At 44.6% G+C, this 13,690-nt stretch overlaps 1 protein-coding gene across 1 annotated transcript in view; it reads left to right on the top strand.

Moving 5' to 3' along the window:
• MLXIPL (MLX interacting protein like) overlaps positions 1-13,690 on the top strand; it is a 389,368-nt gene that overhangs the window by 271,356 nt on the left and 104,322 nt on the right. Inside the window, exon 8 of the mRNA XM_030185603.1 lies at positions 536-684. Within this exon, the coding sequence (XP_030041463.1) occupies positions 536-684 (149 nt within the window). The remainder of the gene's footprint in view (positions 1-535; positions 685-13,690) is intronic.

Genomic DNA, 13,690 nt, shown 5'->3' with positions numbered 1-13,690 from the left:
GTCAACACAAGATGCTTTCTCAATTGAATATTGCAAACCGCCCAGAAGAAAATGTTTGATGAATAGTATATCAAATGTCAATAAAAACTTGAAATCCAATAAAATTTAAGCAAAGATGAAACATATACCCCCAATATTCAAAAATATTTAACTAGCCAGGAATGACTCCTGGTCAGTTGAATAGTGTTAAAGCGCTGTGTCCCATTCCATTCAATTTTCAGAGAGTTATTTTGCCCCCAGATAGACTCAGACATTCTCAACCCACTTTTGTATAATTCTTTCCAACTTCCATTAGGTTGGAAAGAATAAAAATGAAATAAAACAAAAAAGCAATAAATTGTGCACTTATATAATTGCATCAGAAAGAATGTGACAGCATTGTGATAAAACAAGCATTGTATCAGTATTAAAATGTTTCTGAAAAGCTGTTACTGGGAGTTCTGACTTACAGTGAAGTCTTGATCAGCATATCATGTTACTTGCAACTCTACAAAACCTTAGAGTCATCTAATTCCTGTGTTTATCTTGTTTGCAGATATATTCACCCATCGTCCTGTGACATCGCAATCTCATCTGTGTTACCCAGAGCATCTCTGTTTTCCCTCTATGGCAGAGAATCCATACTCCAGCCCCCTGCCCAGCGTCCATAATGAAGTGCCCATCCATTCTAATGAGCATCTCCAGGTGAGCAGGACAGCAAGCCGGAATCGCAGGGCATCTCCTCAGCTTAAGCTATCTTGTTTTCTCTTCATTTCTGAGTCTCTCAGCCTCTATTTCATGCCCATGTGAACTTGTCATTCTTGTAGGAAGATTTGTATTGTTTTTTCCTTATGTAAATGATTGTACGTGTTGAAAAGATCTTTTATGAACTTGCCCATGGTACAGAAACCTAGCTAGGTGGGTCTCCAGGGGAGCAGCCGCTTCCCCAAACGGACTTCCAACGGTGTCTATTTTTCACATGATCTGTCGCATTTAAAATGCACACCGGCGCCATCGGAGGTCCACTCTCCACTCCCCCTGCGCCTTCAACCTGCCTACACTTCTGCCATGGTATACAGAAATATAACTACCTGTACTATGTATAGATATTCCCAGAGGTGGTATATTTATAACCTCTTTAACATTTTTGTGTTATTGAGGCTGGTTCTGGGTGCCTGTTTTGTAGAGGAACATTTTTGGACTTCTCAGATTGTTGTTCTTTTACACAATGAGGTCCATACTTTGTATCTGCTGTGAACACAGCACACTATGGAACATCTCAGTTTGTATCTGAGAAGTCACTTAGGGGTCCTTTTACAAAGCTGTGGTAAAACGTGGCCTGCGGTAGTGTGGGCGCGTCTTTTGGACGTGCACTGGGCCACTTTTTACCGCGGCTGAAGAAAAGGTCATTTTTTATTGGGCCGGGAAATGGGTGTGCGCAAAAATTAAAGCTAGCACATGCCTATTTATGGCCTGAGCCCTCACCACCAACCATTGACTTAGCAGTAAGGGCTCAAGCACTACCCACAAAGTAGCCATACAGCATGCGCCAATGTGGTCACGTAGCCAATTACCGCCGGGAATGCTCCCGGGTAGAAAATAGAAAAATATTTTCTGCTGCGAGATTTTGCACACGGCAAACTTGGAATTACAAACCGGCAAACGCTATCTCGGCAGTAGTGCTGATATGGCACGCGCTACCGAAGCATTAGCCCTCCCGTGGCTTTGTATAAGGGCCCCTCAACCCTCTATTGCCCTAGGTACAAAATAAGTATTTGTATTTAATATATAAACTGCCTTGATTGTAACCATAGAAAGACACTATATTATTTATTTATTACATTTGTATCCCGCGCTTTCCTACTCATCGCAGGCTCAATGCGGCTTACATAGTAACAAGGGAATACAATCTGTAGTATTAGAATCAACAAAGGAAGTATGAGGTAGGACAAATGAACAAGGGGTAAATGGGATAAAAGAGGTATGAGAGAAAGGATAGGGATAGGTAAGGACGTAGAGCGATAAAGAAGAGGTAGGGGAAGAGTATGGAGGGTAAGAAGGTTGGTAGGAGGTCATTTCTAAGTCGTCGTTAATGATAAGATGAACCGGTAAATGGATGGGTTGCTTATGTTTGCTTATGGTAGGTCAAGTTGTTTGGGTAAATCTGTTTGGGGGACTGCAGAAAAAGCCAGGCACTCACTCCACAAAGTCAAACAGGTGAGCAGACCAAAATGCAAACCAAGGTAGTCCAAGGTAGACTTTATTGAGCAAGCAAACAACAGCACTGGAGGGGGAAACATATGTACGCCTGACTCGGCCAAGTTTCACCATTGCTGGGCTGCCTCAGGAGCTAAAAATACTGTTCAAAAAGTAAATCAATAAAATATAAATGTATCAAACTAGTAAAAAAGCCCCGTTTCTGATGCAAATGAAACGGGGGCTAGCAATGTTTTCTTCTGTGTGCATGTGGGAGTGTGTGTGTCCCTGCCCTCTGGCCTCTCTCCCCTCCCCCCTCTGAGTCCTTCACTGTTACAGAGCCAGCGATTTGATTTCGTGCTCTGCTGTTTTCCTTCACGGACTGTGTTACAGAGAGGGCGGGGCAGACACTCATAGGGAAACCGGATATCTCGCCCCCTTCACACTTCCGGCTGGAGGCTTCATAGAACATTGGTGTTGCTTTTTATATAGAGAGATAAATAATATCACAACATATAGATACTATAACATATAAATCATAACTGCTCTAAAAGTGCACAGCGTGTATAAAACACAATGTATTATAAAACCTATAAAGAACTTAAAACAGATATACTAATAACAATATATACAACTCTAGAAATACAGTGCTGTGCATAAGTCCTGCACTGCTTGCATAAATTAATGCTTTATGAAGTAATTTATCATTTACATCTAGAACCTGAGGAAATATACTGTATGCTAGGTGGTATATTTATTTCATATTTATTTATTTATTGAGACATGCTATACCGCCATTTCCAGCGGTTTACAATAAAAGTTAATAACATAGAACATATAGAAAAAGAACTACAATTTATTGATAGTAAAGAAAAAGACCATGCATTCAAAAGAAGCAATAAAGATGAGACGATAGATTAGAGACAACAAGGACTTGGTCTTAGGTCGCAGTGAAGGGACCAAGAGCAATGTCAATTAAGTAGAGTTAAAGACTTGTTGGAAGAGCCAAGATTTAAGAAGTGACAAAGATTTTCAGGGATGTTTCAGCTCTGAAGGAGTTCCAAAAGGCTAGTTCTGAAAAGAAAAATGCCTGTCGTCTGGTTGATTCTTGGATGGCTTGTTTTGGGTTTGGGAGGACAAGACGATGGTCATTAAGGAGCATACGAGGGTGGCAAAAAGGGATAGTGAGAAATGAGAGAGAAAGTGGTAAGCCAATATGGAGGGCTCTGAAAGCAAGAAGAAGAAGTTTAAAATTAATATGTTCTACAAGAAGCTAATAATGAGATTTAAAGAGTGGAGAAATATGTTCGGTACAATGGGCATTACACAGAAGTCTCATAGCAGTGTTTTTGGATCTGTTTTAATTGGATATGGTTGCAGCCCAAGTAGACTATATTGCAATAGTCTGGCTTGGAGGTGAATAAGGAAAGGATCAAAGCATGTAAGGAATCGTGGTCCAAATACCGTCAAAGTATTCCTAGCTGTCTGAGAGTAAAAAAACTGGACTTGCAAAGTTGAGAAATCTGAACTGAGAAGGATAATTGGGAATGCAAGAGGACACTGCCAGGTAACTATGGGGTTCATTTTTGAAAGAGAAATTTGGACAAAATTCTTCTCAAAACATCCAAATCGGTATTTTCGAAACCTGTTTTGCAAATGTCCATCTTTGCAATTCGTCTGCAATGCATCCAAATTACAAGGAGGCATGTCAGGGACATTTCAAAGGTGGGCTTAGGGCATGCCTAATACTTGGACATTTTACAGTCATAATGAAACAAATTTAAAACACCCAGGGCGAAAATCTAAACGGTTTGGTCTAGACCTGTTTTTATAACGAGTAAGGCACAGAAAGGTGCCCTAAATGACCAGATGACCACTGGAGGGAATCAGGGATGGCCCCCCCTTACTCCCCCCAATGATCACTGACCCCCTCCCACCCCCTAAAATGGTGAATAAAAATATTACTTACTAGCCTCTGTGACAGCCTCAGATGTTATAGCCAGGTCTATTAGAGCAGCATGCAGGTCACTGGAGTAGTGTAGTGGTCAGTGCAGTCTGTTAGACTTCTGGTAGAAACTGTGAGCCCTTCAAAACTCACCAGAAACCTACTGTACCCACATATATGTGACCCCTTCACACATAGGAGTTATTATAGTGATGTACAGTTGGGGCAGTGGGTTTTGGGTGAGTTTTTGATGGCTCAGCAGACAAGGGAGCAGTAGTGAGATGTGTACTTGGGAGCATTTATATGAAGTCCACTGCAGTGCCCCTAGAGTGCCCCACTGATCTCCTGGGATGTCTCAGGGACCAGTCTACTAAAAATGGTGGTTCCTCCTACATTCTAATGTCTTGACCTTCTACGTTTTTCACATGTACATTTTTTTATTTTTTCGAAAATGGTCTTAAAAGATAAATACACGGAGCACAAAAGCTTGTTACATACGGTATTTTTGAAAAAAAAAAATAGACGTTTTGCGGTTTCAAAAATGATCATTTGGGACTTTTAGTGCAAAACGGCCAAAGTCCGACTTGGATGCCATATCAAAAAAGCCCTCCAATGATGTTAATGGCAAGGATTGAAGTCAGCCAACCAGCACAGTAATAATAATATCCAATTAATTTTGAAAACTACTACTACTACTTATCATTTCTATAGCACTACTAGACGTACGCAGCACTGTACACTTGAACATGAAGAGACAGTCCCTATTCAACAGAGCTTACAATCTAATTAGGACAGACAAACAAGGGATAAGGGAATTACTTAAGGTGGGAATGATAAAACAGACATGAGTACTGAACAAGTGAATAGGGGTTAGGAGTTAAAATCAGCATAAAAAAAGGTGGGCTTTTAGCCTAGAATTGAAGATGGCCAGAGATGGACCTTGATGTACTGGCTCAGTAAGTCTATTCCAGACGTATGGTGCAGCAAGTTAAAAGGAATGGACTCTGGAGTTGGCAGTGGAAGAGAAGGGTACAGAGATATTGACCCAATGAATGGAGTTCCCAGGGAGGAGTGTACAGAGAGATAAGAGTGGAGAGGTACTGAGGAGCTGCAGAGTGAATGCACATGTAAGTCAATAAGAGGAGTTTGAACTGTATGTGGAAATGGATATGGAGCCAATGAAGTGACTTGAGGAGAGAGCTAATATGAGCATAGTGACACTGGCAGAATATAAGTCATGCATCAGAATTTTAAACAGATTGAAGGGGAGAGAGGTGGCTTAGTGGGAGACCTGTGAGAAGCAAGTTGCAGTAGTCTAAGCAAGAGTGTGGAAAAGGGTTTTGGTAGTGTGCTCAGAAAGGAAAGGACAAATTTTGGTGATATTATTGAGAAAGAAACGACAGGTTTTAGCAGTCTGTTGGATATGTGCCAAGAAAGAGAGAGAGGAGCAGTGGCGTACCAAGGGGGGGGCGGTGGGGGCGGTCTGCCCCGGGTGCATGCCGCTGGGGGGTGCCGTGGCACGCGCCTGTCAGCTAAGTTCACTAACTTCGCTGCAGCTCCCTCTGTGCTCTGTCCCGGAACAGGTTACTTCCTGTTCCGGCCGGGGCAGAGGGAGCTGCAGCGAAGTTAGCGAACTCAGCTGACAGGCGCGCGCCGCGGCACCCCCCCCCCCCCCCAGTGGCAGGTGTCATTTCGCCGGGGGGGGGGGAGAGGTGTCATTTCACCAGGGGGGGTCGCGCTGCACCCAGGGGGGGCGCATCGGCGATCCGCCCCGGGTGTCATGCTGGCTAGGATCGCCACTGGAGAGGAGTCAAAGATGACCCCAAGGTTACGAGCTGATGAGAGGGATGATGAGAGTGTTATCCACAGAGATAGAGAATGGGGGAAGAGGAGAGGTGGCACCTAACCTTTATACCTTTCAGGAAATCTAGACTGCCCCAATTTAACTGCCCCTACTTGACTGACTGTACATTTGTCCTTTAGATTGTAAGCTCTTTGAGCAGGGACTGTCCTTTTATGTTAAATTGTACAGCGCTGCGTAACCCTAGTAGCGCTTTAGAAATGTTAAGTAGTAGTAGTAGTAGTTTAGGGAGAAAGATAAGAAACTCAATCTTGGTCATGTTTAGTTTTAGATGGCCCCACCAATATTTTGTCCGACATATCATCAGCAATTAGAGAGCTTGGTGACAGGGCAAGAGATTGTTGGGGGGGGGGGGGGGTTGGCCCCCTCCAAACAAAAAAATGTTTCTTTGCCCTTGGTGATAACTATATATTGTTTGCATATCAGATGCTGGCACATTTCATACTGGTTGTCCAGCATACCAAGAGCTACGAAATCCAAATTTCAATACTTGTTACAAGAGAACCAAGTCAGAATAGTTGTTCTTCATGAAGAGTAGGGAGCAATCAGAGTACTGTGCTTCGGGAAGTATAGATGAAGATGGAAACTGGAGATGTAAATGACAGACACCACTGTGGGTGAAAGAGGAAAAAATTTTTCTTTTTGTTTTTTTTAATCCAGAGCAAAGTACAAATAAACATACATAATACTAGAACAAAAAATCATACAATATCATTTCATTTTTTAAAATTTATATTCCACCCTTATCCTGGGCGGATTACAAACAAACATACAAAACAATTACATAAAACTTTAACTATACAATATTATCATTCATAGTTGCCAAACAGACCATCAATAAATACATGCAAGTCAATCATCATCCATTCAATTCCCACAGAAAGCGGTCAATCACTGTTCCAGAAGCACTAAGCTGCATGCTGTAACAAATGCTGCTTCAAGGTAAAATTAGTCCTTACCTCATAATTTTCTTTCCATTAGTCCCAACAGATCAATCCAGAGGCTTGTGGGTTATGTCCCTCTACCAGCAGGTGGAGATAGAGAGAACTTCAGAGGTTTGGTATATATGGTCACGTGCAGCTGCCAGAACCTCAGTATTGTTGATACCAAAGCAGTGGAAGAAACAGATAATTCCTCTCCTGTCTCTGCAAAGGCCATGCAGGCGCCAGAAGCTACAGACATTGAATTCAACTTCTTCATATTATTTTTTTTTGGGGAGGGGAAGAAATCAAATGCCAGGTGCAATGCAAAACAACCAAACAGGACAACCTCATGCATGCATAGAAGGTCCACTTCCCCTGCTAGAGGAGCACTTCTGGTGCCCCCTGCCTGTTGCATGTGCAACTGATGTCACGTCGCATAAGACTCAAACCGAATGGCCCTGGATCAAAGGGAGAAAGTACCAGAGTGCCAATCGAATCACATGAAGCTCCAGATGATTGATGGACCAGGAGGCCTCTACCTGGGACAAAGTGCCCTGAGTTGTCCGTCCCATGCAGTGTGCCCCCCTGCCCGAAAGGGTGGCATCCGTAGTCACCACCAGCAAGCCGGTGTTCCCAGGGGCAGACCTTTGGCCAGATTGGTCGCATCCAGCTACCAACGCATGGTGGCTCAAGTTGACGATATCCATGGAAGACGAATTAGGTAATCCTCCGAAACATGGGACCAACGACTTAGCAGAGATAACTGGAGCGGGCGCATGTGGTTCCTGGTTCATGGCATGACTTCTATCATGGCCGCCATGGAGCTCAAAACACGTAGTCCCATACCTGTTGGCAAATAATGTTCTGTAGTTGACTCTGGAGATGGAGCCTGCGATCCTGTAAAAGGGACACTGTCCCTTCTTGCGTATAAAAGATCACTCCCAATACTCCAGAGATTGCGAGGGAGTCCAGCGACATTTGGGAAAATTGATGACCCAACTGAGGGACTGCAACAAGTTGATCACTTTCCCCGTTGCCTGCTCGCTGTCCAAGTAAGAAGGCATCTGAATCAGCCAGTAGTCCAAGTAAGGATGGACCTGTATGCCTTCCTTCGTCAGATAAGCGGCAACCAAAACCATGACCTTGGAGAAGGTTCTTGGGGTTGTCAGTAGCCCAAAGGGCATGAACTGAAACTGGAGGTGCGTGTCGAAGATCACTCCCAAGTACTCCAGAGATTGCGAGGGAGTCCAGCGACATTTGGGAAAATTGATGACTCAACTGAGGGAGTGCAACTGGTATACATTGTAGCCTTTCAGAGGCAGGCACCAAAGAAAGGCAAATATTATGTTAGGTTGCTTCTTTTATGGTCTATCCTTGTCATCTACAGTCTTACTTAACATAAGAACAGTATCACAAGCAACTTCATCTGCGTTGCCTTAAATGTCACAAGGTGGCAATATTGCCAATAGCATCTTACCACATCTCATGTTGAGTTGAACAAAATCCGATGTTGCTCATGCAGTGTTGATGTACCCATTGAGCAAATGGTTAAAAAAAGTTCAAATCAGTGTGCTTGCTGGATGGCCACATTCAGAAATCTGATGGCTACGTTTGACCCTTGGGCCAGAGGTTGCCCATTTGGAAAACACTGAAACTGTGTTATGCTGTTTCATGATATTTTATGAATTAGATTCTGCCACATGTCTAGTGAGAGCAGAGGCTGTGGTTCAGTCATTATAACCCATGGTTGTTTAGGCATCATGATAGAGTGAGCCCTGGGTAGCAGGTCATTAGGGGAGTGACTAGAAGACCTGGAAGGAGCTCAGAGGTTATAAAAGGGAAACTCTGTGGGAAGGATTTTGTCTCTGGTTCTGCCTCTTGACAGAGTAACTCTGGGTTGTTGGATCCTTGTTACTGATAGAGCAAGAGAGCAAGGAACCAGCGAGGCGCCGACACCCCCCAGCGGCGTGCACCTGGGGCGGACCGCCCCACCACACCCCCTTCCTACGCCACTGAGATTCTGGAATCCCAAAGAGTAAGGAGTGGAGGAATAGCCTAGTCGTTAGTGCAGTGGACTTTGATCCTGGGGAACTGGATTTGATTCCCACTGCAGCTCCTTGTGTCGCTGGCCAAGTCACTTTACCCTCCATTGCCCCAGGTACAAAAATATATAATATGTAAACTGCTTTGAATGTAGTTGCAAAAAACCCCAGAAATGGCAGTATATCAAGTTCCATTAAAAAGATTCCATGCACAATCTGAAAGAGTAGCAACATTTCATGTAGAACCCCAAAGAATAGCAAGATTCTGGAATCCCAAAGAGTAAGGAGTGGAGGAATAGCCTAGTCGTTAGTGCAGTGGACTTTGATCCTGGGGAACTGGATTTGATTCCCACTGCAGCTCCTTGTGTCGCTGGCCAAGTCACTTTACCCTCCATTGCCCCAGGTACAAAAATATATAATATGTAAACTGCTTTGAATGTAGTTGCAAAAAACCCACAGAAAGGCAGTATATCAAGTCCCGTTCCCTTCACCTTAATAACATGTATAGAATGTTTGTACGTTTGGGAAGCTTGCCAGGTGCCCTTGGCCTGGATTGGCCGCTGTCGTGGACAGGATGCTGGGCTCGATGGACCCTTGGTCTTTTCCCAGTGTGGCATTACTTATGTACTTATGTCCTCTACTTGGCTCACCTTTATTACTTAGAGCAGTGATTTAACCTATTGTGATGTCATAGTGGCTCATTCCACCAATAAGAGCCAACCTCATTAGTGATGTCACAATGGCTTGATTGTATAGAATGTTTGTACGTTTGGGAAGCTTGCCAGGTGCCCTTGGCCTGGATTGGCCGCTGTCGTGGACAGGATGCTGGGCTCGATGGACCCTTGGTCTTTTCCCAGTGTGGCATTACTTATGTACTTATGAATGTCTAATACTAGAAAATGAGAATTACTGCTGGTCATATTCTTCTCAAATTGTGTGAAGTTTCATTTCATATGGGTTCCTGGTTCCTGCTGATAATATTAAGCTTCCTTTATCTCAGATACTTCCTTCTCAATTGGCACAAATCCCAGGAGATTTTTTTTGTTGTTGTTATCAGAGTGTCTGAGCAAACTGTCTGTGAACTTGCCCATCTTGCTTCCTCCACCTGCCACATCTATGTCCAGGTATGGTATAACCTTTAATCCAGTTAGGCAATCCCCTACCACACTGTAATCTGGGGAGCAGGAAAAGCTGCTTTGAAAGCTATGTGTAACAGGCCCTGCTGTGACAATAGGTGATTGGTAGCAACTGTGCGGCTCAGCACTGCTACTCTGAGTCCATACAGCTCTCATGCCGAAATCATGATTGCCCTCCTCTCGCCATCACTGTGGCCAGTGGTAGATCAAGATAAAATTGATCAGCACAAACATTCATTCCTCACTGATGCAAAAATCCTGTTGGGCTGCCTCTCTTGATGATAAAACACAAAATTACATAACGCATTAACTGGAACAAACTTGTTTCTACATTTTCCAAATCTAAAGTCATAAGAACATAAGAATAGCCATAGTAGGTCAGACCAATGGTCCATCTAGCCCAGTATCCTGATTCCTGCAGTGGCCAATCCAGGTCAAAAGTACCTGGCAGAAACCCAATTAGTAGCATCATTCCATGTTACCAATCCCAGGGCAGGCAGTAGCTTCCTTCATGTCCATCTCAATAACAGACCATGGACTTTTCCTCCAGGAACTTGTCCAAACCTTTTTCAAACCCAGATACGCTAACTGCCATTACCACGTCCTCCGGCAATGAGTTCAAGAGCTTAACTATTCTTTGAGTGAAAAAATATTTCCTCCTATTTGTTTTTAAAGTATTTCCATGCAATTTCATTGAGTGTCCCCTGGTCTTTGTACTTTTTGAATGAGTGAAAAATTGATTCACCTCCAGGTGCGGGACTATGTTCTGACCTTTGAGCGTCGTTGCAGGATGCCCATGGTTTTCCAACCAGCGGACATGTTTTTTCTAAACCTGCCACCCAAGTTAAATACACTTTCCCAGTGGTACCAGTTTATTCGGGACTCCAGCAAGGCCCATTATTTGACGAAATTAGCTGGGGAATGGAGCCGGGATGTTGTGGAATGTGTTTCAGAGGCACAGCTGGGAGCTGCATTTGAAAGCGTTAGCACAGTAACACCTAATGCGTCATTTCAGGACATCCAGTTCAGGGTTCTACATAGAGTGCATATTACCAAGCAGAGAAGGAAAGCCATGGGGCTGTGGGAGAGTGATCTGTGTGTTAAATGACTCAAGAAAAATGTCAGGAAGTATTTTTTCACGGAGAGAGTGGTGGATACTTGGAATGCCCTCCCGCGGGAGGTGGTGGAGATGAAAACGGTAACGGAATTCAAACATGCGTGGGATAAACATAAAGGAACCCTGTTCAGAAGGAATGGATCCTCAGAAACTTAGCCGAGATTGGGTGGCAGAGCCGGTGGGGGGAGGCAGGGCTGGTGGTTGGGAGGCAGGGCTAGTGCTGGGCAGACTTCTACGGTCTGTGCCCTGAAAATGGCAGATACAAATCAAGGTAAGGTATACACAAAAAGTAGCACATATGAGTTTATCTTGTCGGGCAGACTGGATGGGCCGTGCAGGTCTTTTTCTGCCGTCATCTACTATGTTGCTATCCAGCTTATTTTCGAAAGTGATCGCCGGCCATTTCCCGACATAAATCGGGAGATGGCCGGCGATTTCGTAAAAGCGGCGAAATCGGTATAATGGAAAGCATCGCCACTTTCCCGTCGCTTTGCCGGCGAAAGTTCAAGGGGGCGTGTCGGTAGATTAGCGAAGGTGGGACATGGGCGGGCATGGGCGTGGCTACAAGATGGCCGGCTTTCGCCGATAATGGAAAAAAAAAAAGCGGCGTTAAGCAGTATTTCGCCGGCTTTACTTGGTCCTTTCATTTTCACGACCAAGCCTCAAAAAGATGCCCCAACTGACCAGATGACCACTGGAGGGAATGGGGGATGACCTCCCCATACTCCCCCAGTGGTCACCAACCCCCTTCCAAACTAAAAAATAAAACTAAAAACCTTTTTTTCCAGCCTGTATGCCAGCCTCAAATGCCGTACCCACCTCCATGACAGCAAAATGTGTTGTATCCTCCGACAGCCTTTCCCTGGTTGCGATGTGGCTTCGGGTGAGTGTGACACCTTTTCTGTTAGGTGCCCTGCAGAGTCACATTACCAATGCATTGTGTTGGGTGTAAGGTACTGGGCTCTACTCCCATGGTGCTTTTCCCCCCTGCCAACCAGGTCAGAGTGTGCCCTGTTTTGTTTCCTGTTGTAGTCCATGCGGTAGTGGCCATTTTTGTAAGCCAGTTTTAGTTCCCTTTCCTGTGTTACCCACGTTAGAGAACGTAGTTCTTACCTTGAATGGTGCTGAAAGAGGGCATTGTACACCATTGTGCCAGCTCTGACCTACTGCTAATCTTAGTACCAGGGGACTCTTTGCCAGTGGGTCACAACCTCTGATCTGCAGTTAACTGTGAGTAAACCTGCTTATTTCAAGAAAGGACTTTTTCAGAGCGATTAGTCTTCAGGTGTGAACTGGTGTGCCAAAGTTATACAGCAGCAATAAGTCCTAGAGGCTGTATGCAGGTCCCTGGAGCAATTTTAGTGGGTGTAGTACATTTGTGGGTAGTGGGATTGGGGGGGCTCAGCTCCCAAAGTAAGGGAGCTATGCACGAGGGAGCTTTTCTGAAGTCCACCGCAGTGACCCCTAGGGTGGGTGGTTGGTGTCCTGGCATGTCAGGGGGGGCCAGTGCACTAAAAATGCTGGCTCCTCCCACGGCCAAATGCCTTGGATTTGTCCGGGGTTTGAGATGGCCGACATAACTTTCCATTATCGCTAAAAAACGAAGCCGTCTATCTCAAACCCCGGCCAAATCCAAGGCATTTGGCTGGCCAGAACCGTATTGTCGAAACAAAAGATGGCCGGCCATCTTTTTTGAAAATACGGGGTCTGGCCAGCTGTTTGCGGCGCCGCCAAAATACATCGCCGGCCATGTATTTCTCCGGCACCGTTCGATTATGCCCCTCTATGTTATTATGTAAATGCAAGGAGAGTGCTGGAACCTTCCTGCATTCCTTTATGGAGTGTCCGGCGCTGTCCTCATTTTGGACCAGAGCACTGGGAATCATTGAGCATACTTTGTGTTGTACATTTGATTGGTCCTACTCGGTAGTGCTGATGGGTAGTGCGGCTCAGTTATTATAGAAGGGTCTCGGAGAGGTGCTGTGCAAATTTGTGGTATTGGCGACCCTCCTTATCAAAAAATGCATCCTGCATTCCTGGGCTGATCTGGGCCCTCCATCAATAGTTGCCTGGCATGGTTTTATGCGGGAAATGGCAAACTGGCTGCTTACTTCTCTTAAGTTTTCTGCCTCAATGGGGCACCATCAGTACCGTGATATAAGGAGCAGATATGTTTCTTTATATGTGTCAGAGACTTCTGTTGCGGATATTACTCTCTGAGTGTCCCTGTGGAAGGAGGGGGGAAGGGGGAGAGGGTAAAGGAGGTGGGGGTCTTAAATCAATAAACCATGAATCAGAGGGGGGAGCTGACTCTAATCTTGGCAACTAGGAAGACTGGAATGTGATTCTTGAGTTTAACTTTTTCTTGTGTGTATTCTGCTATGATTTGTACTGTGCTCTGTTGTAGTGCTCTTGCAGCACTCTGTTGTATGCATTTCTCTGATTCAATAAAGATATTTAAAAAAAAAAAAGGAAGGCAAAGAGAGACTTT

This window comes from Microcaecilia unicolor, chromosome 13 (assembly GCF_901765095.1).
Source record: "Microcaecilia unicolor chromosome 13, aMicUni1.1, whole genome shotgun sequence".
In the NCBI taxonomy this organism is placed as follows: domain Eukaryota; kingdom Metazoa; phylum Chordata; class Amphibia; order Gymnophiona; family Siphonopidae; genus Microcaecilia; species Microcaecilia unicolor.
Note: the sequence above shows the minus strand (reverse complement) of the source record. Positions and strands in the feature narration are given on the sequence as shown.